Source organism: Chionomys nivalis, chromosome 2 (assembly GCF_950005125.1).
Source record: "Chionomys nivalis chromosome 2, mChiNiv1.1, whole genome shotgun sequence".
Taxonomy (NCBI): Eukaryota; Metazoa; Chordata; class Mammalia; order Rodentia; family Cricetidae; genus Chionomys; species Chionomys nivalis.
This window is the reverse complement of record NC_080087.1, coordinates 72,999,382-73,026,383: the sequence shown is the minus strand read 5'-3', so window position 1 is coordinate 73,026,383 and position 27,002 is coordinate 72,999,382. Positions and strand designations below refer to the sequence as shown.

Below are 27,002 nucleotides of genomic sequence, written 5' to 3'. Positions count from 1 at the left end.
GTGATCTGGAGATTTTTTTTCAATATAGTATTTTTATTATTTGTGAATTTCACATAATGCATCCTGATCTCACTTGCCCTTCACCCTCAAGACCTCCTCCCCCATAAAAGAAGAGACAAAAACCAAGTATGTTTTTAATTATGTGTGCCTGTATGGGAATGTATTAGTGCAGGAGCCAAAGTGTTAGATTCCCCCTGAGGCTGGGAATTATAGGTAGATTTGAACCTACAAAGGTAGATGCTAGGAACTGAACTGGGGCCCTCTACAAGAGCAAGAACTTTTAACCATCTAGCCATCTCCCCAACCTTGAACAGTTGTTATTTTAGTCTGATTGTACAGCACGACATACAGAGGACAACTTGCAGGAATCAGTTCTCTCTCCACCATGTGGGTCCTGAGGATTCAACTCAGATCAGACAGTTTGATAGTAGGTCCCCTTTACCAGTATTGTTAGTTTTTTATTTTTTTGACCTGAAGATTTTTTTTTTTAAATCAAATTTGAAAGTGGGCATCAAACACATGCTCTGGTGTTGCTAGTGTTTTGTTGTTTAACAGAGATGAGCAACTAGCCAGGGGAACTTCTCTCCCTCAAATGGTCCTTTAGGCAAGATGGTAACATGAAGCCAGAGGATAGCCCCACGTATCCCTGGATTCACTAGGGACTTCTAGACCTTTGGGCCTCCAATGATTCCTGCTGCCTGCACACTGAACCATTCCATCACAATAGCCTCAAGAAATGATCTATTCCCCAAACGTACCTGGAACCTGGGACCCAAGGACTCTAGCCTTAATAGATCTGCTACAACTGTATGATAAGCCCCCTCCCCCCCGAGTTTCTGTGAAACAGTCCTGGTTGTCCTAGAATTTACTTTGTAGAGTGGGGTGGTCTTGAACTCAGAGAGCCACTTGCCTCTGCCTTCAGAGTGCTGGATTAAAGGTGTTCACCACCACTGCCTGGCAAAATGTTTTAATTTTGCTCATTTAAGCATCAGATCACCATTTCTTAAGCAGGCGTATTAGGGTTCTCAAGGGTAACACAGCTGAGTCTTTTCATTCTCTCTCATATGTATAAATATATACATACACATACACACACACACAGAATTATTAGAATGACTTACAGGTTGTGGTCCAGCTAGTCCAACAATGGTTGTCTACCAATGGAAGGTCCACCAATCCAGTAGTTGTTCAATTCACAAGGCTGGATGTCCAGTTGGTCTTCAATACATACCAGAATTACTAGGTAAGCTCTAATACCAGTGAAAGCATGAATTGGCATGAGAGGAAGGAGGCAGAGAGCAAGTTTCCTATGTCCTTTATGTAGACTGCCAGCAGGTGTGGCCCAGATTAAAGGTAGAGCTTCCCACCTCAAAAGATTTAATTAAGAAAAAATTCTTCACAGATGTACCCAGGGGCTTGTGTTTTAGTTAATTCCAGATGTAGTCAAATTGACAACCGAGTATAGCTATCACAGCAGGAAACACAAATTTTAGAGCAATTATATTTATTTATATATATTCTTTTGGATTTGTCACTCACATACTTTATTCTGTATATAATTACCAGTGCAGTTTTTGGTTAACTGGGTTTTAAATGTAGGAGCATTTTCATGTTTCATATTTTCTTTAATGGCTAAATGAAGCAATTAAGAACTCCCTGATTGTTTCACCTGCTGGGTGGTGTCCTGAGCGGTCCTTTAGGCATGGGACTCTCCTGCAAAGTCTGCAGAGTGCATCTCAAGGCTGGAAAGGCACTAGGGCTGCAATTTGGACTGCTTCTTCTTGAACCTCATCCCGTGTGTTTTCTGATGTCCAATAAGGTGTGAGCTCTGAGTGAAAGCCCTCCCACACTTGGTGCACACATATGGCCGCTCCCCAGTGTGAGTTCTCTGATGCCTGGTAAGGTGGGAACTCTGGCGGAAGGCTTTCCCACATTGCTGACAACGGTAGGGCTTAGCCCCAGTATGAGTTCTCAGGTGCTGAGAGATGGCTGAGCGATCATTGAAGGTCCTCCCACACTCTGAACACTCAAATGGCCTCTCTCCACTATGAATTCTATAATGCTGTGTGAGGGAGGAGCTCTGAATAAATGCTTTCCCACAGGCCCTGCACGTGTAAGGCCGCTCTCCTGTGTGGATCTTTTTATGGACAGAGAAATACCTAGCGTTCTGGAATAGCTTACCACATTCACTGCACCGGCAAATCTGGCTCCCCTTGTGAATCTTGATGAAGAATATCTGCTGAGCATGCGGGCTGACAGCTTTCTGACAGCTGCTGCCTCTCCTGGGAGTCCCCTCTTCAGAACCTTTGTGGTAAGTTTTCACATGGGGGCTGCATTTGATGGACGTGTTGACTTCCCTGCCTTCCCCTCTTTCAGAGGTCTTTAGGTGAACTTTTATATGGGGAGTGCGTTTGATGGAAGTACTAATTTCCCCGACTCTTCCACTGTTAGAACCCTTCTGGTTCATTCTTACAGGTTTCATGGAATTCTTGTTTCCCTGCATTTTACCCCCTTCCCAGCCATTCTGGATAATTTTTACAGGTGAAGCCTGTGTCAAGGAACTGTTCCTGTCCCTGACTCTTCCTGCCCCAGACCCTGTCTGGTAATTTTGTATAGATGACCCTTGTGTCATAGGATTGCTGCTTTTCCCGATTTTACCCCGCTCAGCACCTTTGTGCTGTATTTTTGGAGATGTATCAGGTGCCATGGCATGGCTCCTGTCCCTGACTCTACCTTCAGAGCTAATGGTTTTCTGGTACACTTTGGCAGGTGTTGTAAGTATAACGGGATCTCTGCTGTCCCGAACTTTACCCTGTCGGTGGATTTTTATAGAAGGACCATGTGTCTTAGAATTGCCGCCATCTCTGACTTGCCGCCCCACAGAGCCCTTTTGCTGTTTCTGTATGGTTGAATCTCGTGTCATAGAAATGTTTTTCTCCTTTTCTTTTCTCTTTCCTGTGCCCTTCTTGTTAATTTTTACATGCAAGTGCTTTCTAGGCAGAACGTTGTCAAGTGAGCCCTGGCTTGTATGAAGCCTAGTTTGCCCCTGAGACTGCTGGCTTTCAGAGAGCTCTTCCTGAGGGAGGTCTTTTTTCTGTACAGGCTCGACCTGATTTGATTCTATGGTATGAATTTCTTGGACCTCATCTTGAGAGATACTTTCAAAGACAGTGGACTGAGCACCATTCCTTGAGAAATCTTTTGGCTTTGGGTTGTGAATTGGTTCTACCACAGAACTGGGGGACTGTGGAGTTAACTCTTTGTTTCCCAATGTAGGCTCCCACCCTGAAAGAAATCAAAAGATAAGCATGGTGGAGTTAAAAGTGCCAGAATGACAGCATAACAAACAGTATTAAAAAATGACATTACATCCTCTCCTCAGACAGCAAAACCAGGAACAATCAAATTGGTGGCCAAGATACTGGGTGAGGGCAAAGTGATTCCTCTCATTCCCCCAGGCAACCTGAACCTGAGGCTGTGCACCCAAGGTTCCCTACCCTGCAGGGTCACAGGTCCAGATAAAGGTCCTGAACCGAGTGTGAGACCCGAGAGCACAGCCGCTCCTGACAATGAACAGAGATGAAGTGTGTACCCGAGGGGACCCTGTGGCAGTCTAAATGTAGGCACGGACTTACCCACAGAGACCAAGTTATCCAAGGTCTCCAGCATTACATCACGATACTCAGTCCTCTCCATGGGACCTAGCAGTCGCCACTCCTCCTGATTGAAGTCCACGGCCACATCCTGGAAGGTTACTGGCTCCTATATTGTTATACAAGTTTGGTGTTTGTCAAAGGGGGCAGAAGAAAGGCCACTGGGAAATTAACAGGTAGGGACTCCTTTGCTTTGGTGGTTTGCTCAGAGACAATGACTTCTCCAGTCCAAAAAGAGATCCACAGGGTATTTCTCTAAAGTAAAGTCTGGGTCTCATGCTGGTAGACAAAGCCCATGATTGACAAAGAGCTCTACGTGCAATAAGTAAGCCACATCAATCATTGTAGCATCTGTATCAAGGATGCACTGTCTCCTTCTAGAACAGCTTGTCCCCTAGAGTAAATCCCACAAAAAGATGCAGTTCTTGCCTTTGTGGACAAGTCTGACCTATGTGGAGCATTCACCTATGCTATGTCAGTATTTTTTTTCCTCTTTTGGTTGAGACAGGGTTTCTCTGTGCAACAATACTAGATGCTCTGGAACAAGCTTTGTAGACCAGGCTGTCCTTGAACTCAGAGATCTGCCTACCTCTGCCTCCTGAGTGCTGGGGTTAAAGATGTGTGGCACCACTGCCTGGCTGCTATGCCAGCTAAAGATTCTGAAAGGAAGATTCCTCCACTTCACCAAGTTGCCTAGATTGGGGAGGTAATTTGCCCAGACGGAGAAGAACCTACTTTAGAAAGGACAGAATTTGGAGCAGCAAGTTTGGGATTAATCAGTTTCTTCCAATTCCCAGGCAGCAGCCTTGCTTGAAGCCTACTCTAGACTGCTCATTACATGAGAGTCAACAATTTCAATCACATGTCTGAGTCAATATAAACCATGTACACAGCAAACACCATTAACTCATCCCATATATACACACCATACCTTATGGCTGGCAGGGCTAATCCTGCTGCATGCATACCATCCAGTTTGTTCTGAGGCAGATCTGAACTGTGCCTTTCTATTCTTAATTCCTTAAGAGTGTTGAGAACAGCCGGGCAGTGGTGGCACACGCCTTTAATCCCAGCACTCGGGAGGCAGAGGCAGGCGGGTCTCTGTGAGTTCGAGATCAGCCTGGTCTACAAGAGCTAGTTCCAGGACAGGCTCCAAAACCACAGAGAAACCCTGTCTCGAAAAACCAAAAAAAAAAAAAAAAAAAAAAAAAAAAAAAAAAAAAAAAAAAAGTGTGTTGAGAACAAGGGCTCTCTCATTCTAACCAGGGAACAGGGTGGTTCTTACAGGCTGCCTGTGGTTGCTCCGCTTTCTATATCCATCAGTCTTGGTTCACTTACTCCTGCCTTTTGCTTTCTTTATGGTCAGGTCACAATGTCAGGAGCAGGACTGCTCTTTACGCTTTGGTTGTTTCAGAACTCCACTCAGTCCTAAGAACTCAGAAGGTTGAAACTGCCTATCAGTGTAGAAGGGGTCATCTTACAGGTGCGAAGCTGTAACCTAAGTTTCTTACTTACCTCAGGTGATACAATAGCTGGTAAGGTGGCCACATCCTTCTTCTCCTCTTTCAGTCCATCAGTGGCCTCATTATGGCAGGCAGCCAGAGCTGGAGGAGACGTCACATGTAGGGATCAGTGGGGTGGCAGCCCTTAGGCAAGCAGAACTGCCAGGATCTGCGACCCTTGAGCTGTGCATATACATGTCCCTTGAAGGTCTATGCTGACCTCTTCATAATGGATAACTAATTCCCATACCTGGAATGGCCCAGACTCTCACCCTGCAAAGACCACTAAGGGACTGGTGTTTTCGTTATTAAAACCTTTTATTGCCTTCTACCTCCAGCTTCTGTTTCGGGCTCTGGCTTTCAAGGTAATGGCCTTACACTTTCTTAGTGGTAAAGTCTATTTCTAGCCTGCAAGCCTTTATCATGCTTGTGTGGCTGCCCTTCCCTTCTGCTGCTTTGCAGAAGGCTCTTTCTTTGGCCACAGGTTGTGTACCCATTTTGTGCTTCTGTCGCCAGTACTAACAGCCCTCCCACAGACTCCTTCAGGTCTGGTCATGCTCCATGGGCTTTGACAGTACCGAGTCTACTCCACCCAGCATGGGCACAAATGTGACTCAGATTGTTGGTCTGTTTTGTTTTGTTTTTTTTTTTGGTTTTTGTCGACTTGACATGAACTAGGATCATCTGGGGAAAAGGAACCTCAGTTGAGAAAATGTCTTCTTCACATTGGCCTCTGGGCAAACCTGGAGGCATCTACTGATTAATAGAGTAGGAAAGCCCAGTCCACTGTGAGCAGTGTTATGTCTAGACAGGTGGCCATGGGAGATAAGAAAGGTAGCTGAATGTGAGCCTAGAGAACAAACCAGTAAGCAGCATTCCTCCATGGCCTCTGCTTCAGTTCCTGCCCTGACTTCTCAGTGATAGACTTTCCTCTTGTCCATCAGGTCTTAAGTTCAAGTAGAGAGGTGTTGGCTACTGTCAAGGTGTTTGTGCCACTACCACAGCTTAGATTTATAGTACCATGCTGTCCATTGTTGTGGTTTCACTTCATGGTATCACTTCCAAGATATGGGGGACTTTCAGAGCTTTTGCTGGAACATTTAGGAAAGAGACATCATATGTTTGGAAGCCTTAATGAAGCCAGCTGAAGGCAGTCAACTGAGATATGCGGAAAGGTTAAGTTAAGGTGCTTATCCTAGAGTTAGAACATCCTTGAATTCTTCCAGTATTTCCTTCTTGGAGCCACTTTTAAGGTGTTTTTTTTTTTTTTTTGCATGACACCAAAGAATCCCAAGTAGTACATTGACCACAAATAGTTTTCTCAGGGTCCTCTGTGGAAGGTCAGGTCGTTAGGTTGTAACACGTTAAACATAGGGCAAACTCAGTTTCATCTCATAAGCACTACTGCTTGTTTGACGTTTGTAATTGTGGTCTATGTGCATGTGGGTATATGTGTGTTTGATGTTTGTAATTGTGGTCTATGTGCATGTGGGTATATGTGTGTTTCGGTGCATGGAGAGGTCAGATGAGGGCCTCTGGTGTCCTGCTCCATCACTCTTTGCTATATCCCATTGAGTCATGACCTCTCACACTCAACTTGTAGCCAGGGCAGCAATCCCCAGTGACCTTCCTGTCTCCATCTCATCTAACAGTGTAGTTACAGGCATGCATGACCATAACCAGATTTTTTTTTTTTTTTTTTTTTTTTTTTTTTTTTTTTTTTTTTTTTTTTTTTTTGGTTTTTCGAGACAGGGTTTCTCTGTAGCTTTGGAGCCTGTCCTGGAACTAGCTCTTGTAGACCAGGCTGGCCTCGAACTCCCAGAGATCCGCCTGCCTCTGCCTCCCGAGTGCTGGGATTAAAGGCGTGCGCCACCACCGCCCGGCCCAGATTTGTTTTTACTGTAGCTTCTGGGGAGTCAAATTCCAGTTAATGGTTGTTAACTGCACCCTACCCCCAAATTCTGGGGATTAAACCTAGAATGCAATGCGGTCTAGGTTAAGTGTTCCGCTACTGACGACAGCCCCAGCAGTTTTCTGTTTTGAGGCAGTCATGATAAGTTGCTCATACTGGCCTTGAACTCACTTGCAGCCCAGGCAGGCCTTGAAGTAGAGACTTGACTTGACCTCTTGAGTATCTTAGATTCTAAGCCTATGTCATTAGGTCTGGCAAAATATATTAAGGTTTCAGAGACGAGAGCTCTAGCATCAGTCTCACTAGCCTAAAGTCAAGACTCTCACAGGAATATGTTCTTTTGGATAAGGGAAGAACCCATTCTTTACCCTTTCAACTTCTACAGGCTACCCAGAATTCTTAGCTCATGGCCTATTGGCATTCACCCAGCCTCCTTTCTTCCTCATTCTAGTCCTAACAGGTATCAGTGACAGAAGCAGCCTCCATAAACTCCACCAGTATCCCGACCTTTCCACCACCTTAGTACTGTCATGTGTCTTACTTGTCATAGCACATCTTTCTGCAGGACCACAGGCTCAATAAACTACAAAGAACTGGAAGGCTGGCTATGTGTCAGGGGTCCCAAGAGAACAGGGGGAGGGGAAGCACTGTATTTGAGCTTCCACTGAAGCCCATGAAGTTTTTGTTTGGGAGAATAGGGCAGGAAACCAACCACTTCAGATTTCTTAGCTTTGACCTAGTAACACATGGAAGACAGATTTTGTGGTCTGGAGTAGGAACAAGTCATCTTTAGTTGGCTTGTTCCTCCACTACTCCTCATTCCTTCACAAAGCCTTCATAGAGAAGTTTCTCACCTCACCCTTCCATGAGACTCACCATCTTTCCGAGACATCGCGGTCCTCTTCTTCACCAGAGCCACTGCTGCCTGGCAATCCTCTGGGTGCTGGGATTCTACCCATACCCGCAACTTCTCAGGCAGTGCATTCAGGAACTGCTCAAGCACCAGCAACTCCAGGATCTGTCTCTTTGAATGTGTATTGGGCTGCAGCCACTGGTGACACAGCTCACGAAGCTGAGACACAGCCTTCCGGGGATCATCTGATCCTTTATACTGGAAATGTCGGAACTTCTGGTGAGCGACTTTCGTGTCAGCCAAATGCTTGCTTGCTTGTTGAGCTGGCTTGAGGCTACTTGGGCTCAGGTCTTCTCCATTTTCAGGATAGAGGGATTGAATCAGGGCATTCCGGGGACCAGCCACATCCTTGTTCAGTGTAAGGACCTCAACAACCTTGATCTTCATCAAGGGATTCTCATCAGGAAAGGAATTTATTTCATGGTCCAGAGAAGGCCCAGAAGATTCTATAAGTCAAAACCAGAGTGAAAACTAGGCAAGGTGGCATACTCCTGTAATTGCTATTCTTGGGAGCCAGGGGCAAGAGGGGATCCCTGGAGTAAGAGTCTAGCAGAGTTTACATATTCAGTTCTAGGCCAACCAGAGTCACAAAGACAGACTTATCTAAAAAACAAAGACAGAGTTGAGTGTGTAGCTCAGTTGGTAGGGAATTACCTGGCATTTGGGAAGCAGCAATGCATTAAAACTAGGCAATGAAATGCACACCTGTAATCCCAGTACAGAAGAGATAGAGGCAGAAGGATCAGAAGTTAGAGGTCAACCTTGGCTACAGAGCAAAGTCAGGCCAGCCTAGGATGCTTGAGACCCAATTTCATATACACGTTTTAAGGAACAGAAATACTGTTTTATTCAGTATGTAAGCAGCTGGCTTTTTTTTTTTTTTTTTTTTTTGGTTTTTCAAGACAGGGTTTCTCTGTGGTTTTGGAGCCTGTCCTGGAACTAGCTCTTGTAGACCAGGCTGGTCTCGAACTCACAGAGATCCGTCTGCCTCTGCCTCCCAAGTGCTGGGATTAAAGGCGTGCGCCACCACCGCCCGGCTCAGCTGGCTTATTCTTATATACAAAGAACTATTATTAAGTTACATGCACTGCAGCCTATCTGTATAGATTACCCCCCTCTCATATAGATTTTTAACTTTTGTTTTATTTTGTACATCAGTTGTTTGTATATCATTGTTTTTATTTTGTCTAAAAAGAGAGAGAATTCATGCTCTACATTTTCCCTTCTCCTTTCTAAATTTTCTTTCTTTGCCTAGGGCCTAGCACACACTCACCAAGTGTTCAACCACTGAGCTATAACAATGAGAACTCACACTTTTTTTGGAGACAGGGAAGCCAACATGGTTGGCCTTGAACTCTATGTAGTAGAGCAGGACTTTAAAATTCTGATGTTCTACTTGCCTCCTGAGGTCCAAGATTACAGGAATTCACAGCATACCTGGTTTATGTGGTGCTGGGGATTCAGCCCAAGGCCTTGTGCATGTTGGGTAAATAATTTGTCAGCTGAGCTACACCCCCATCCCTTCCTTTTGCTTTTTATTTGAGTCACTAAACTGACTGGTCTTGAACCTGTGATTCTGCCTCAGCTTCCCAAGTAGCTGGGATTATAGCCCTATAACTCCAGGCCTAGCTATTTGTTTCTTGCTTAAAATTTTTTTTTTTTTTTACTTTTTCAGAGTGATGTCTGCCCTTCATCACCTCCCAAATTTATCTGCTCCAATGCTTTGTTCATTGATTTTAGAAATGTATTCGAGACTGTCCAGTCACACTTAAGAGAATCATAACATACATATTTGAGACAGACAGACGGATGGCAAACAAAGGTCCTAGAGAACAAATACATGGAAGATGAGAGAAAATGTGCTCTTTACAAAAATCAACCAACCATCAAACCATGCAAACACACTACTGGACGAGGCTCTAGCCAAAGACATGGCCACTCTAGATTCTGGTCTCTCAAACAAATCAGTAAGACTCTGAGTCCTCAGAGGTCTTTGAAACATTTTCTATCTCAAAATTTCCCTTTACTCTCTCAAAGCCTGGACTCACACTGAAATTCTTTCTGAAGACATGCCCTTGTTTCTTGGGATTTCTTCTGCTATGTATTCACTCGGTAGTATCTTTCTAACCTCCAAGCAATTCACTCTATTAGCCAATTGGAATGGATAGAATTATAGTAATGATTGCTCTCATTCACATCATTTAATATTTAAGTCAGATAACAGAATTAGAGAAGTCAGAAATTGCTTGACTACAGTTATAAATTCGTGTTATTCAAAGTTTGTACAGGGTTTGCACTTTTATGACCTCTGACATTTTCCCTTTCTTATTCTCTGTAGTTCTTTCTATTGAGCATCTGTTTCATTCTCAGAAAATGTAGGGGTTCAAGCTGATGATTTCCCCATAGAATACATCTAAATGGTCTTTGCCCATATGAGTCCTCTGATCCAGAACACAATGAGGACTCCTACTGAAGTTTCCCACACTGTCATGCTTACAGGGATCCCCATCGGTAAATTCTTGAACCTTCAGTGGCTTCCTACCAGCAATGACTTTCTTCAGACTACTGCCGGCATGACTGTGACAGCAAAGAGAGCTGCACGAGGAACTGGTTCTACGTCACGCACATTTTTGTGGCTTCAGAGTTCTCAGAGGCTATTATTTGGTATAAGAAAATTTCCAAACATAAAATTGTTATTTTTTCTGGGGAGGGGGATCTCATGTGAGTTTTCTACAGGTAAGACTAACTTAGGTCAGAAGCTGTTCCTGTTCCAATTGTATTTCTAGGCTTTCTTTCCTTAGAGTGAGTTCTCAGAGAGTGAATATTGAAAATATTCACAGAAACTCTCTACAGATTGATATCTGGTTTTAGTCTTCTAATAGTTAAGGAGGTCCAAGCTGAGCTAAAATTGGGCTTTCTGATACTAAATACACTGTACATTTTTTTTTTTTTAAACACACACACTATACAAAGATCTCAGAGAACAAATACATGAAAGATGAGAGAAAAAGTGTTTTTGGACAAAAATCAACCAGTCACGCAAGCACTGTACTAGGCTTTAGACAAAATGTATGTTCATTCAAGATTCTAGACTCTCAAACAAATCCATAAGGTACCGAACACTCAGAGTTGTATATATGTGAAATTCCTTCATTTTCCATATATTCTAAACTTTCATATAAATATTTCTTTCATTTTCCATGTTTGTTCATTTTTATTTTCTATGTTTCTTCTAGCATGTAGACATCCTCTTAAGCTATTCAAAAAATTAAACCCTGCAATATCTGCCTTTTTCTCAAACAAAAAACACTTGTTTTGTAATTTAAATTCAAATATATTTATAAACCCGTTTATTGTTTGAAAGTGTTGCCACAATCAAATTTATCAGGTTCAAGTCACACCTCTCCCCCCCCCCCCCCCTTTTGTTTTTTCTATACAGGGTTTCTTTGTATAACAGTCTTAGCTGTCCTAGAACTTTGTAAACCAGGCTGGTCTCAAACTTACAGAGATCCACCTGACTGCCTCCTGAGTGCTGGAATTAAATACACGCACCAGCACCACCTAGCTCCTGCTTCATTTCTTAAGTTGACAATATCAAATTTTGGGCTAGAGAGATGGCTCAGCAGTTAATAGCAATGGCTGCTTTTGCAGGACCTGGGTTCCACTCCTAGAATACATATGATGGGTCGAAACCACCTGTAACTCCAATCCCAGGGAAAAGGATGCCCTCTTCTGGCCTCTGTGGGAAATGCATGCACACAGTGCACAAATATATACACAGGCAAAATACATGCACATAAAAGAAAAAATTTAAAAAGAAAAAAAAAAAGTTTTTGGAGGTTGTCCTTTGATTATAGCTTGTTCATTTACTAGTTAGTCTCTTTCTCTCGCCTTCCTTTCTTTATTTCCTGACAGGTTCTATATTACATTGGTAGACTAGAATTCATAGATCAGCCTTCCTCTGCTTCCCAAGTGATCTGATTGAAGGTATGTGCCACCAATGCCTGGCCAAAAATCTCTGTTATGCATCGATTTTCTAATGATGAAGACTAGTTAACATTCAAGCCTTTCACTTGAGGGACATACATGTGCTTTTCTGAATGACCAAAGAAAGACAACAGCTGAATATATGAGCTCCCCCCCTCCCTTTTCAAGACAGGGTTTCTCTATGTGTACCCTGGTTGTCCTGGAACTCACTCTGAAGACCAGCCTTGAATCCACAGAGATCCACCTGCTTCTGCCTCCTGACTGTGCCCCAACATCACCCAGGAAGCACAACCTAATCCATTTTTTAACACATTTCCCCATGCAGTCAAAGCTTTCTTGAGGAAGAATGACATTTACCTTAAGATTTATCCATTTTCTCATATCACTTCAACAACCACATTCCATGATGTCATTCTAGCTATGGTGGAAAACTGGAGAGGCATGCAAGCTGAATTGTGAAAAACAATCCCAGCTTTCCATTTAATCTCTGTTCTGTGCATCAATAAGCGGCACAGCACACCACTGTTGGGAGACTAGAGGAGACATATTATCTCATTTAATAGCAATATCTGACATTATAAAATCTCATATTTTTATTTGCTATCTGGACCTCTTGAAATTCAAACAAGTGCATTTGATTAGCTTAGCAAACCTTCTCGGCTGTGTCTAAAGCTTCTGTTCATTTCTAAGTTATTGACAGCACAAGCAGAGGCACAGCACAGTTAAAGAACTTTTAAGGTGGATGGTACTGGGTAGTTCCTTACCTGATTAGCATAAAGGTTTACTTAACACTATGTCATTATGGAGAGAGAAAGAAAAACAAAGGTTTTACTTCTCAAAATAGGTTATACCAGCTTAGTCTGTTTGTGCGGACCATAGCAGCAGGACCAGGACCTGTCCCTGGCACTTGAGCTGTCTTTTTGTAACCCATTCCCTACGTTGGGACGCTTCACTCAGCTTGGTCCTGCCTCAACTTGATATGCCATGCTTTGTTGACTCTCATGGGAGGCCTTATCCTTTCTGAATGGAGAAGAACGAGGAGGAACAGAATGGGTAGAAGGGAGGAGTGAGGAGAGGGAACAGGAAGGGAGGAGGGAAGGGAAACTGTGGCTGGTATGTAAAATAAATAAAAAAAATAACAAAATAGTTCATACCTTTAAAGTAAGTTAATTTCAAAATTTCAGGTTATGTTTTCCTGGCAATACAAGGCTGGGTATGTAGCCCCATGGCAGAAGGCCTGTTTAGCATATAAAAGGCCATAGCATCAGGCTCCAGAACCACAGAAAGAATGCTTGCAGTACACAGAGTACAAACAAATAGACACAGAAAATCCCTTCAGGCTTCCTTCACTCATATGAATTCTCAGTAAGCTGTTCACTTACTAGGTTCACTGGGTCTGCCCTTGAGTCATACACACTCCTTAATTATCCCTAAACCCCTCGATGCTACCAAAGCTTCCTTCCTTCCTCCATCTGTGTCCTGCCACAGCTTTCCTCACAAACCAGCTAGAGCGAGCTGTGAGAGGCCATGTCACACCACTGCGCAACAACAAAAGCCGAAGTCCCGCACAGTTAACATGGCCCGTGTCTTCTGCCAACCTAACCTGCACATATTTATATTCTGGTTACCTACTCCTAGCCCCAAAATATAGTCCAGAGAAGGGGTGTGCGAAGTCAGTGACTGCAGTCCCTTTGGCTAATAATCATCACCGAAGATGGCACCAGATGGAGATTGACAGGCGAATAGTGCCAGAGGCAGTGGCTCTGATGCTATTCCCACCAGAGCATTAAAAAACCAAGAGAAGCATCCGGTAGGACATGGTGTGCTTTATGCCCAACACTTAAATAGAAGATTTGAGGACAGCAAAACCAGTGACTATCACCTCGTCATTCATGAAGAGTAACACAAAGGTAGAACCTTACAGCGAGGCACTTCTTAGATCTGCTACGTGACCACTACCTGCTCAAAGGAGAAAAATCACTTTGACCACCCTGGAAGATTCTGTAATGGAAATAGGAAGTATCACTTTCATTCACTTCTAGCACTAGATTAATATTTATTCATTCAGATGAATGTTGATGTGAAACTAAGCTGAATATAACATCATTCTCATCAAAACCAAGATATCTTCCCATTAGGTTAGACCAGTTTCCCACTCCTTACTTTCAGAATCGCGATGTGCTCAAATATGTGATGATGCAACTATGAAATTATCTAAAGCAAAGACAAAATTAACATAGGGCTGAAGACATGGCTCAGTGGTATGGTGGTTTGTAGGAAACTGATACCTATGGGCTTATGTGTTTGAATCCTTGGTCCCAGTTGGTGAATTAGAAGTTGTGGCCTTGTCAGAGGAGGTATATCACTGGGGATGTTTCCAAAGTTCATGCCGGTCCCCGTCAGCTATCTCTCTGCCTCCTGCTCGTGGATCACATGTAAGTGCTCAGCTAGAGTTCGAGCACCATACCTGCTTGCCTGTTGTCGTGCAACCCACCGTGACGGTCATGGGCTAACCCTCCAAAACTGTTAGCAAGGCCCAAATACACGGGGTTACAGAGTTTGGAGTTGCCTTGTTTGGTTTCGATCTTTTTTGGCCCAGTGTTTCCTTACTTTTCCCCTTTTGGAATGGTCACATATATTCTCTGCAATTTCTGTGTGGAAGTATGTAACTAGCTTTTTAAATTTAAAGGGGATTCCAGGTAAGAGTCTTCCTTGAGCCTCAGAAGAGACTTTGAACCGCTTTGTTTTTATTTAAAATTTTATTCATTATTAAGTACTTTGGTGAGTGTATGTATATGTGTGTGAAAGCAGTACCCTCAGAGGACAGAAGAGGGCGTCAGATGCCCTGGGACTGGAGTTACAGATGGTTGGGAGCCACCATCATGTGGGTGCTGGGGATTGAACCTGGGCCCTCTGCAAGAACAGTCAGTGTTCTAACCACTGAGCCATCTCTCTAGCCCCCAAGACTTTGAACTTTTAAAGTGCTGAGACTGTGAAAGACTATGAGGAGTTTTGAACTTGGACTGAATGCATTTTGTATTATGATACTGCCATGGACTTATGGGGCCAGGAAGTAATATATCCGAATATTTTGTTCCCAGTTGGTGGAACTGTTTAGAAAGGATTAGGTGTGGTCTTGACAGAGGAGCTGTGTCACTGAGAGTAGGTTTTGGGATTTCGAAAGCCCACGTCATTCCCAGATATCATGAGCTCTGTCTTTCTGCCTGCTTGTGGATGAGGATGTAAGCTCTCAGCTACTACTCCAGTGCTATGTCTGCCCACCTGTTGCCATGCTCCTCACCATGATGATCCTGGACTCACCTTCTGAAACTGTAAGCAAGCCCTCAACTAAATGTTGTCTCTTATAAGTGGCCTTGGACATGGTCACTTAGATGTTCACAGCAACAAAAAAATAATTAAAACACCAATGTTTAGAGAATTTAGTGGGATAACAGATTCATCTGAACAACCGTGCAGGAAAGGACTAACAAGAACAGGTAACAGCAACAATATAAGTCTAATCAAATTTAATGTATGTGCTAACAGAATATTGTCAACTAACCCTAGGCAAGGTGGTATTATCCAAAGGACTAGATGGCCAAAAAAAAGTTGTTTTTTTTTTTAATTACAAGGGGAATGAGAACTTGTTGAAGTTCATTAATATACAATAAAATGTGCCATAATGCACCACCAGAGAGGAAAAGCACAAAAGTTCAAAGCAAAGAGCACAGAGGAGGCTTTTATACTATGACAATAGTCATTTAGTCTATGGAAAGATGGGTGTTCCCAACAAACAGAAGAATGAAGCAGTATATGGGGCTGAAAGAACTCATGTCCACCAGGTACAAGTGAAGCTCGATAATAGAATAACAACAAAAAAGTAAAAAATGCCCGAATTCACGAAAGTATGCAGACAATATGCCTATGTGGTTAAAAACTTAGAAGAGAAATAAAAAGAGGAGTCAGTGTGGTAGTGCACATTTGTAATCCCAGAACTTCTAAGGTAGAGGGATGATCAGGAATTCAGTTAGTAGCAGGTTGGAGACCAGACCTTACCTCAAAACAAAACAGAAAACCAAAGCAACAACCAAACCTCCTACCGCATGAACCCCAAATACCATAAGTCCCACCCCAAATAAAGACTGAGGCTGCAGATGTTAGTTCAGTGTCTGCGTTGCTTACTGTGTGAAAGACCCTGGGCTTAATTACCAGCACCTTGAAAACAGTGACTGCGCATTGGAAAATATCCTGTCCTAATTACAACATGCTGCCCGAGTTCCCGTGCTCTCCACCGCTTAGAAGACATTAGTCTCAGAACAATCCATAGGCCCATCCCTTTTGGGAACTCCCTCATGCCTGGCTCTCACCTGGACAGGTATCTTGAGGAATTTCTCTCTCCACTGGCCAGAAGTCTTCTACTTCTTCTAACTGAGATATCACGTTTGGCTTGGAAAAGTGATGTTCTGCTCAGGGGAAAAGAGACAGGGCTTGGGGAGTCTGCTCTGAGAACATGCTGTCCTGCTGGAACAGTCTCTTCCTTCCTGACCCTATAATAATGACCTTAGGACATAATGACTTTAGGCCTTGGCAGTGACAACTACACATCCATTCCTTTAGTTGGATTTCTTGGGTTTCCTTGACAGCAGAGGAACCATAAAGTAAAAAAGGGAGATTGCTCAATTGGGGGACATTCTGGGGAAGCTTTTGCTTCTTTGCTAAATGTGACAGCCGAGAAAGAACTGGTCAGGTCAATCTACTTTGCTTGTTTCTGCCTAAACATAGACATCAAGCATACAGCCACAGCTATTCAATAGCTAGAACAGAAATCTTCCTAAGAACCACTAAGAAAACAGTCTTTGATGATACCCGTGAGCTGCTGGACACCGGTATCTCATACATGGGAAGTGTCTTAAAAGTTATACTCAACTGTCACTGCAGCTATAAATAGCCCTTATAGGCTCTGCCCAGCGTTCAGGGGATCGGATGTATGGATTGGATAAAATACCTGAAGTTACACTCAAAAGCTGCCTTTTTCTTTTCTACCAAGCTCTCCACTGCCATAACACTTCCACTCTGGTCTGTCCAGGATAAGCCCAAGTGCAACCAGTTCACAGGAACATGTTTGCAGTTAAAAAAAAAAAATGGGGGGAGGAGGAAGAAGGAGGTAGAGTCAAGAAGACTGGCCCTCAACTTCCCATCTTCGTCCTTCTCCACCTCTGGAGTGATGAGTTCATGTGCGCACCACCCACCCGAAGCCCAGACAGATCTTTATCAAGGTGGAGGCTGCCTTACCCACTGAAATCATGTTATTATAGTTCTCCAGCATGATTTCCCTGTATAGGCACTTCTGTTGGAGGTCCAGCTGTGCCCACTCGTCCTTGGAAAATGTCAGTGATACATCTTCAAACTTCACAGAGTCCTAAAACCCACAGAATGTTGTTCAGCCAGGGGTCTTCCTCTTCCACAGGGCCACGAAAATGGGAAGGCTGACCAAGATGACCCAGCCACATTCTACTTGTCTCATCTCAAGTTCCTTTGAATCCTCGAGCAAATCGCTCTGACACTCATCAGGAGGACACGTGGGACCTCTAGTCTATGAAAACCTTTCCATTTCTCATTAGCCAGGGGATAGGACTCTTGGTTCCCATCTACACCGTTTTTCCTTTTATTGTCACCTTCTCAAAGCAGTTGCTGAAACTAACTAAATACGAGCCTATCTTCTCACACTCGTCAGTTTCTCCCCCACACTCCCAGCTTTAAAAAAAGCAGAAAATAGTTTTAAAGCTCTGGCGAGATGGCTCAGTGGGTAAAGGTGCTTGATCCCAAGCCTAAGTCTGATCTTCAGGACCCACACTTTGGAAGGAGAGATGCCATTCGGAAAGCTGTCCTCTACACGCAGGTGCATACCCACACACAAAACAGATGTAACAAAATTTATTTTTAGTTGAAAAGCTTCAATCTCGCCTGTAGAATCCCCAGTTCAGAAACTGGTTTATTTGTTTCTTTCTTTTTCTATCTAACCACCCTGTTGGACAGCGAGGCAGTCCTTCACCTCCTCCCGGAAATCTAGGGTATTCGAGAACAGATGTCTCACCACCAGTCGCCCCCATCTGGGGCAGACTCAAAAGCTGAAAACAACCTCTACTCACATGGGGCCACGTTGTTGGAAGCGTGGAGGCCATACTCTTCTCCATGTTCTCTCGAGGGAGTAGGCTGGGTGCTGAGAAAACTGAAGGTGGAAGGAGAGTGAGGAGGGCTAAGGGCTGTGCTCAGAAGCTCTTTCCACCTCTGCCCTTAACCGGTGCCTCAGCGGACCACCCCCCATAATGGAAAATGCCCAGTGAGTCCTCTCCCCTACTCCCACTCGCCTACGAGACAGGTTCCCCTCTAACCGCGAGGGACAGATCTTCTGATGTCCTCCAATCCAGAACGCGGTTGGTGTTCTTAAACAGTGTACCACATCCAGAGCGCGATAGCTACCTCAGGCTCCAGATCCACGACTACACAGATCCTTCCGTGCCCGTTGAAGTGGAGGCTCATCCAAAGCCGGCTGGGGGCTCCAGAGGGTGTAAAGTAATAAAACAAAAGACGGGTGCTGTCCCCGACGGGCTTTTACCGCAGGACTCACAGCGCGTGCTAAAAGACACTATGGCGTTCGCGCGTCGGTCGGCCCCGAACTGCGTCAGCTTACAGGTCCGGACTACAACTCCCAGACGCCCCCGCGGGCGTCGAGCGGCAGTAGTAGTCAGCGCCGTCCGTCTTGTTGGCCGCGAAGCTTAAGTCCGTAGAAGTGTTGTTGGCGGCCAGAGAACTAGGAAGAAGCCTTATAAGGAGGACACTAAGTCCCTGAGCCCCAGGACCTCTGTTCACCGAGACCGAGGATAGGAGAGAGTCGAACTTACTAATTGGAGTGAACGAGCATGGAAAAACCGGAACGGGCAAGAGGTGGGCAGGAAGTGCTGGTCTTAGGGCACAGGGTAGTGGGGAGGAGGTTCATGTGTGTGTGGGGTGGGGTGGGGTGTGGGTGTGGGGTTGTGGGACGGACAAGGGATGGGCAGGAAGTGCTAGTCTTAGGGCACAGGGTAGTGGGGAGGAGGTTCGTGTGTGTTTGTGTGTGCGCGCGCGTGTGGGGTTCTGGGACGGACAAGGGATGGGCAGAAAGTGCTGGTCTTAGGGCACAGGGTAGTGGGGAGGAGGTTCGTGTGTGTGTGTGTGTGTGTGTCTCAGTGTGTGTGTCTCAGTGTATGTGTAGTTGTGGGCGGGAGGTAGGAGAAGGCAAACTCATTTAACAATTTCGTGAGGGGGAGGAGAAAGGATGCAGTCTTGCCTAAGGTTCACAAAGTATAGAAACAGAAAGTCAATAGGCATTGGAATTAAAAACTTGCCTAAGTTTCTATGAGAAGACAGGCGTCTGCGCCCGGATTTCTAGAGTAGGCAGGGCTGAATGGTCTCGCAACTTAAAGGTGGCATGTGTGGAGACTTGGTGAACATGAACTATATGGTGGGCCATACTAAATGTCCCCTCCAGTTTTCCCCTGCAGAAGAAGGGATATGGAGGAAAACTAAAATTTCCCTCAGCCCCAGGGAGACTAAATGTCCACACAGGGTCTGAAGAGATGCGCTGTTAATGGTACCCTACACATAGGGAGGATGCAGGTCCTGGTAATGTCGGTGACCTGTGATTAGGTTTGCTCCTTGTGATCGACTGGATCATATCCAGGAGCGGGGGGAACCTGAAGTTTGCCCCTGGCCATAATCTGGTATGTTTTTTAACTTCTTTGACAGCTCAGAATGACAAAGAACTCTATTGTATTTCTTATACTATCTAGTATTCTATTCCTAGGGTCTCTTCATATTCTGTTCTGACTGATGTAGTCTTGTCTTACTTGGGGTCCAGATACTCTGATGTTCTCTTCATGACTAGAGACTACTGACCTATCCTCCTCCACCCAGGGTTTGTGTTTTCTTTTGAGGTTTCTAAATAAGGGACTCAACAACACTGTGTTTATTTGTGGTTATGTTGCTTGTCTTTTTTTTTTTTTTTTTTTTTTTTGAGACAGGCTTTTTTTTCTTTTTCTTTTTTAGTAGCTCTGGAGCCTGTTCTGGAACTTGCTCTGTAGGCCAGGGTGGCCTCGAACTCACAGAGATCTGCCTGTCTCTGCCTCCCAAGTGTTGAGATTAAAGGCATGTGCCACCACCACCTAGCTATGCTGCTTATTCTTTTTTTAAAAAATTATTTATTAAGTGTACAGTGTTCTGCCTGCCTGCATGTCTGCAGGCCAGAAGAGGACACCAGATCTCATTACAGGTGGTTGTGAGCTACCATGTTGTTGCTGAGAATTGAACTCAGGACCTTTGGAAGAGCAGGCAGTGCTCTTAACCACTAAGCCATCTCTCCAGCCCCTGTGCTGCTTATTCTTATGACCAAAGTACACTATACATTGTTCTTAATTTTTACTGCAGTTAATTTGTTTTTGTTTGTTTTTCTTTTTTTTCTTTTCTTTTCTTTTCTTTTTTTTTTTTTTGGTTTTTCGAGACAGGGTTTCTCTATAGTTTTGGTGCCTGTCCCGCGGCTAGCTCTTGTAGACCAGGCTGGCCTCGAACTCCCAGAGATCCGCAATTAATTTTTGTGTATTAATATCAACTCAGAGATCATGCTATGTTTATTCTGATGGTGATGGACTTTATATCTTTTTTTTCATTTATTCATTCATTCTGGGTCTCATATATCCCAGACTGTCTTCAAACTCTGTAGCCTCAATTTAATTCCTCTGCTAGAATCAAAGTTGTGTACCATCCTAGTGGGAAAATTTCAGAATCAGTGACAGAAAACAAGGTATAGTAAGAACCAATGATTCATAAGTTAACACTCACATGTGTATGCACAAAAACTTCAATAACTTAAACAATATTGGAATAAAGGGATTTTTAACAGTAGAGTCATAAAAATAAAATGTGAGATCCATTTATTGGGACATGCAGAGGACCTCTTGTCCTATTTGAGGGTAACTTTTGAGGTGCCTGAGTAAACTTAAATGGATGAAAATGCTTGTATTCTAGAATTAGAAGCCAGTGTCACTTCTTCCCTTCATTACTAGATTCAATAATATTTCCAGTATTAATGCAACAGAGCTTTGGAGGGACTTGGTATCTTGGGCTTTGTTTTGTCCTTCCCCTAAAAATGTAAGGGGAGGAGGGGAGGAATCTGCTCCTCCCCTACATAGGAATGATTTGGATTGGATTCAAACTCAAGGAGAAAAGTCCATGGAAATTACTTGTTCAGAAAGTGTGTGTGTGTGTGTGTGTGTGTGTGTGTGTGTGTGTGTGTAAGGGGAACCGGGGAACCATCTTGACAGCCCCAGCAAAAACTTTTGATGACTATATTAGAGTTCTTTAGAGGAACAGAACGGATAGAATGAGTCTGTCTTTCTGTCTATCTATCCATCTGAAGGATGGTGTGTGTGTGTGGGGGGAGAAGGCAAAGATCAAGAGCTTCCTTCTCTGTCCTTTGTGTAGATTGCTAGCAAAAGGTGGGCCAGATTAAAGGTGGATCTTCTGACCTCAAAAGATCCCAATTAAAAGTGGACCTTCTCACTTCAAATGAATTAGTTAGGAAAAAAATCCCTCACAGGTGTATTCAGCCACTTTGGTTTTTAGTTAATTTCAGATGTAATCAGGTTGACAAACAAGAATAGTCATTATAATGACATTAGACTCTCACAAACAATTCAGGATAATTTCTCTTTCTCAAGATACTTAACACAGTTCCATCTGTAAATTCCTGTGTGCCCATGTGAGCTAATGTGCAGACATGCTTATATGGGTTAATATAGTCTTCAGAAGAGAAAAGGGACATCATTATGCCCACCATAGGGAAGTTGTCTTATATAGACATGCTTAGGTCGCACTGAGGGCAGAGATTTGGATTTGAGCAAAATCTCAATGTCCAGGGAACACTCAGGAAAAAAGAACCTTGGCAGAAAAGCTTACTGGGAGTGCTTGAAAGGAGAGATGGATTTCCGTGGTAGGTAAGGAGAAAGAAACACTGATTATTTCTTTCAAATAGGAAGGAAGACGACATTTCAAAGGATTCTTATTGAGTGAGAGGAGATCTTTAGGGTTCATGTGTGAGACCATTTTACTCATCCCTTTTCCGGGTACCCTATTAGCAATCCATGGATGAGGATGCCCGACAGTTCAGCAGCAGGGGTGAGTCCTCAGTGTAGCCATATGAGTTCTGTTTCCATCGTCACTGTGATTAACCCACAGACTCTTAGTTACCCTAATCTGAGCCACTCACTGAAAGGTATCTTGATGGCAATTGGGTTAAATCAGCACAGATTGAGAAGCCTGTCATTTTGATTAAAGATTTGGAAAATATATTAGGTTGAAAAATGACCTCTAAAGATGTCAGGTCCTGATCCCTGTAACCTGTGACTGTTATCCTCATGAAGGACCAGAGACTTTGTAAATGTATTAAATGTGTTGTGATATGGAGATTATCCTGGATTACCCATTGTAGTCAGAGGCAAGCAGAGAGATTTGAATACACACATACACAAAAGAAGGTGTCGTTACCACAGAGGCAAAGGTTGGAGTTATGTACCCATAAACCAAGAAACTAGAACAACCACCAGAAGCTGGTAGAGGCACAGAATTTGTTCCTGAATAGTACTACTGATGCATCAGTGTGATGCATAGTCCTGCCGACTCCTTGATTTCAATCAGCAATACTGATTTTATACTTCTGGCTTCCAAAATACAAGAATAAATTTTTACTGAAGTTTATCTCTTATTTTAAGATATTGTAGTAATGGAGTTAAAGCAGCCATAGGAATGCAAAATAAGTACATTCTATCTTTGCAGGCAGCTATAATGTAATTGGGAGCTAATTTAAGAATGACCAATATATGGGCTAGAGAGATATTTAGTAGTTAAGAGTGCTTACTGCTCTTTCAATTCCCAACACCCGCCTTGTGGCTTATACTTGTTTGTAACTCCAGTTCCAGGGTATCAGACAACCTCTTTTGGTCTTCATGGGGAGGCATGCATGCAAGTGGGTAAAATACCCATATACATTAACAAAAAAGGATAATTAGTATGAACACAGCCTAGGGAAAAGATGGAAATTGAGTGTTTGGAGTGATTGCTGAACTGCTAGATCACACTGTTGCTATAGCTATATTGGTGATCTAACTCTCTAAGCATATAAATAAAAAATTATCTGATGGTGTCAGTCTGAGGTGGGCTAGCTATTAACAGTTACAGAATCTCACTCATACAAGTGGCAGATCCATTTTTGTGTTTGCTTTTGGTTTGGGGTTTCAAATTGAAGCATGAATCTCTGTGTCACATTAATTGGCATTTAGTTTTAAATATCTTGTTATTTTAAAATTTGTGTGTGTGTGTGTGTGTGTGTGTGAGAGAGAGAGAGAGAGAGAGAGAGAGAGAGAGAGAGAGAGAGAGAGAATGTGAATGTGAATGTGCACATGAGTACAGGTGCCTGCAGAGGCCAGAGACTTATTCCCTGGAACTGGAGATTGTAGGTAGTTGTAAAGTTTCCTTGGGTGCTGGAAAGTGAGCGAACCTGATCCTTTGCAAGAACAGTATGCACTGGTAAACACTGAGCTAGCCCCTAAAGACTTATTTTATGTGTATGTGTTTGTGTGTTTATGTGCACATGTGGGTGAAGGTGCCCTTGGAGGCCCTAAAGCAGGAATTTGTGAACAGCCTAGTGTGGATGGTGGGACCTGCATTCCAGCTCTCTGATAGAGATAAATGCTTCTAATTGCTCAGCCATCTCTTCAGCCCCGGTATCTAGTTTTAAAATGACTTGGCATGGCAGTGCACTCTTGTAATGCTACTAGCACTTGGGTCCTAAGGTAGAAGGTTGACAAATTCAAAGTCAGTTTGAGTTTTAGGCTAGTCTGTGATACATAGTAAGCCCTCACCTCAAAATAATAAACAGTTTTTAAGCCAGGTGGTAGTGGTACATATCTTTAATCCCAACACTTGGGAGGCAGTAGTAGGCCTATGAATTCAAGGCCAGCCTAAACAGTCAGGGACAGCAAAGGTTATACAGAGAAACCCCGTCTCACAAAAACCAAAATCCAACCAAACAATAAAACATAAGAAGTAACGGTTTTTTAAATGGATATATGGGGGCTTGAGAGATGGCTCAGTGGTTAAGAGCAGTGCCTGCTCTTCCAGAGGACCTGGGTTCCACTCGTAACATCCACATGGTGGCTCACAAATTACATAATTCTAGTCTCAGGTCATTTGACGCCTTTTTCTGGCTTCTGGGGGCACCAGGCAGAGATACATTCAAGCAAAACACCAATACATATAAAATAAGAAAAACATGATGTTTTTAAATATATATATATGTGTGTGTGTATGTATATATGACATAGTGTATATATATAGTGACAAATATAAAGTCCTCGTCTTTTCAGGTCAATGAAATTAATTTTTGAGAGTGTTTCATGTAGCCTAGGTTGACTTCAAATTACTGTGTAACTCAGATGACTACGAACTCCTTAGTCTTCTGATCTCCCATGTGCTGACACTAGAAGCCTGTACTGTAATACCCAGCTTCAATGGATTTTCTGAAAATCTGTTTTTACTTATATGTATGTGTGTGTGCCTGTATGAGTTTGTATGCACCTCACACATTTGGAAGCCCATGAAAGCCAGAGAAGTTGGGTCCCCTGGATCCGGAGTTACAGGGAGTTGTGAACCATTAAGCATGGCTGTTGGAAATGGACTCAGGTCATCTTCAAGAGAAGCAAGCGCTGTTATCTTCTGAATCATCCTCCCAAATCCCCTCAATGGGTTTAAAACATAGAAATGCATATGTGTCTATCACATAGGTAGCAACTGTACACCTTCAAAAACCCTGTACTACCCGAACAGTATGAAAGAAACCACTATCATGATTATCCCTCATTAATTTTTTGCTTTTCTTGCATCTGGATTTTTCATTCATCAATGTTTTTAAGTTTATGCTAGTTCCTGTATCAGTAGTTCACTCTTTAGCTGTTTATGCTAGTTCCTGTATCAGTAGTTCACTCTTTAGCTGTTGTGTAGATGTACCACATTTTGTCCCTTCGTTTTATTATTTAAGGTCTTTGGAGTGCTCATATTTTTTCCCCTTAGGACTAAAATGTCTATGGACAGCACCTCTTTTAATTGCCTTTTGGGCCATGGCTCACATATCATTATGAGTTATTTGTTATGTTCCCTTAGGGGAATTTCTCCTGGAAAGAAGATAGTTTTTGAATTTTTACCAGCTTGAAAATATTTACTGTCATGTATGATTGCTATTTTTGTCAAGCACAAAATTCTAAAAGTAGTGTCCTTTTGTTACCAAAATCCTTTTTAGGGTTTCTTCTTTTATTAAATTTATTGAGTTTTTCAATTCATCTTTATGTGTGTTTGGCCTGCTTATATGAATGTGCACCACATGCTTGCTTGGTGCCTGTGGAGGTCAGAAGATGGTATCAGATCCCCTGGAGTGGAGTTACAGGAGACTGTGGGCCACCGTGTGGAGACTAGCACTTGAACCCAGGTCCTCTGGAATAGCAGCCAGTGAACTTGACCACTGAACTACCTCTTCAGCCCCATGATTTCATGCTGTGTTTATTCTCCATTTTTCTGTAAGGGCTTTTGGTTGAGCTTATCGTTATTCATGGCATATGAACACTATAAAGCAATGGTATGCCGGGCGGTGGTGGCGCATGCCTGTAATCCCAGCACTCAGGAGGCAGAGGCAGGCGGATCTCTGTGAGTTCGAGGTCAGCCTGGTCTAGAAGAGCTAGTTCCAGGACAGGAACCAAAAGCTACGGAGAAACCCTGTCTCGAAAAACCCAAAAATAAATAAATAAATAATTAAAAAAAGCAATGGTATGTCTTTTCTTGGCATATGAACACCATAAAGCAATGGTATGTCTTTAATTCTGATTAGATATTGGCAGTCCTCTTAGGACTAAGAAGTTGCACACCTAAGTAAATAGTGCAATAACACTGATAACACATTGATAAGTTATTATAATCTGTCTGACTTGTTTGCCATGAGAACATATAGAATATACAGGGGAAATTGATGGTGTAACCTCCAGCCCTTTTCAAATATTTTAAAAATCACATACACATTGATTCTGAAGAATATGCTGAGGAATATATGGTATCTGTATGGATTTTCAGGGTTGGTGATTTTCTGAAAGTCTATGATGAAGAAAGCTATGTTATTTACAGCATTTGCATGAAAGTTGATTATCCATTGCAGTCATTTTATCAAACATTGGACATCAGATCAGACCCTTAGTCCCATTAGGTTTGTTTTTGATGTAAAACAAAGGGACATGTAGTAAAAGCTGCTTGTCTGTGACTGAAGGAAGCCATGTGGGAGTCTTCATGCATTTAGGTAATGTATTTGTTCATGGTCCCCAAATCACTTTAGCTTTTCTCCACCTTTATGATTTATCTCTTGGTGCAGGAAGTCCTTCTGTATATCTGTTGCTTTTATTGGTTAATAAAGAAGCTGGTTTCGGCAAATGGCTTAACAGAATATAGCCAGGCTAAATGACATCTGTCTGTCTGCCTGCCTTCTATCTATCTATCTATCTATCTATCTATCTATCTATCTATCTATCTATCTATCTATAGAAATAGTAGGCAGAATCAAAGAGCCGCCATGGAGCCGCCAGAGGGGAAAGATGTGAGCTGCTAGCTGGTAGGCCATGAGCCTCATGGTAAAATATAAAATAATAAAAATGGGTTAACCAAAGATATGAGTTACCTAACAATACACTTAAATGATTGGCCAATCAGTGGTTTAAATAATGTAGTTCCTGAGTGGTTATTTTGAGTCTGGACAGCTGGAAAGAAACAAGCGGCCTCCTACAACAACCTCTAATGGCAAATAAAATGGGATTTTGACTCTACTTCCACGTTGATCATGTCTGATGAGTTTCTCTATCAAATTTCCTGGTTTAAAATAAAAACTATGTCTTTAAAGTTGTACCTTTAATCCC

The 27,002-nt window shown here is 43.0% G+C and overlaps 2 protein-coding genes across 6 annotated transcripts in view; one reads left to right on the top strand and one right to left on the bottom strand.

Annotated features, from left to right (window-relative positions):
* Positions 1–1,498: 1,498 nt before the first annotated feature.
* Znf274 (zinc finger protein 274) lies at positions 1,499–18,629 on the bottom strand. 5 transcript variants are annotated; one of them, XM_057761810.1, is made up of 8 exons: positions 18,448–18,629; positions 18,117–18,196; positions 17,260–17,386; positions 16,335–16,430; positions 7,944–8,426; positions 5,169–5,257; positions 3,636–3,762; positions 1,499–3,285 (listed from the first exon to the last, which is right to left on the bottom strand). In XM_057761810.1, the coding sequence occupies exons 2-8, from the start codon at positions 18,159–18,161 to the stop codon at positions 1,754–1,756; spliced, it is 2,499 nt and encodes an 832-aa protein (XP_057617793.1). In that variant the 5' UTR covers positions 18,162–18,196; positions 18,448–18,629; the 3' UTR covers positions 1,499–1,753. The 5 variants fall into 5 exon arrangements, with proteins under 5 accessions (XP_057617793.1, XP_057617794.1, XP_057617795.1 ...); XM_057761811.1 differs by lacking the exon at positions 18,448–18,629 and adding an exon at positions 18,360–18,379; XM_057761812.1 differs by lacking the exons at positions 16,335–16,430; positions 17,260–17,386.
* A 155-nt stretch (positions 18,630–18,784) lies between these two features.
* Positions 18,785–27,002, top strand: part of Znf329 (zinc finger protein 329) — a 29,986-nt gene continuing 21,768 nt past the window's right edge. Inside the window, exon 1 of the mRNA XM_057761850.1 lies at positions 18,785–18,912. The gene's annotated coding sequence lies outside the window, so the exon portion shown is untranslated. The remainder of the gene's footprint in view (positions 18,913–27,002) is intronic.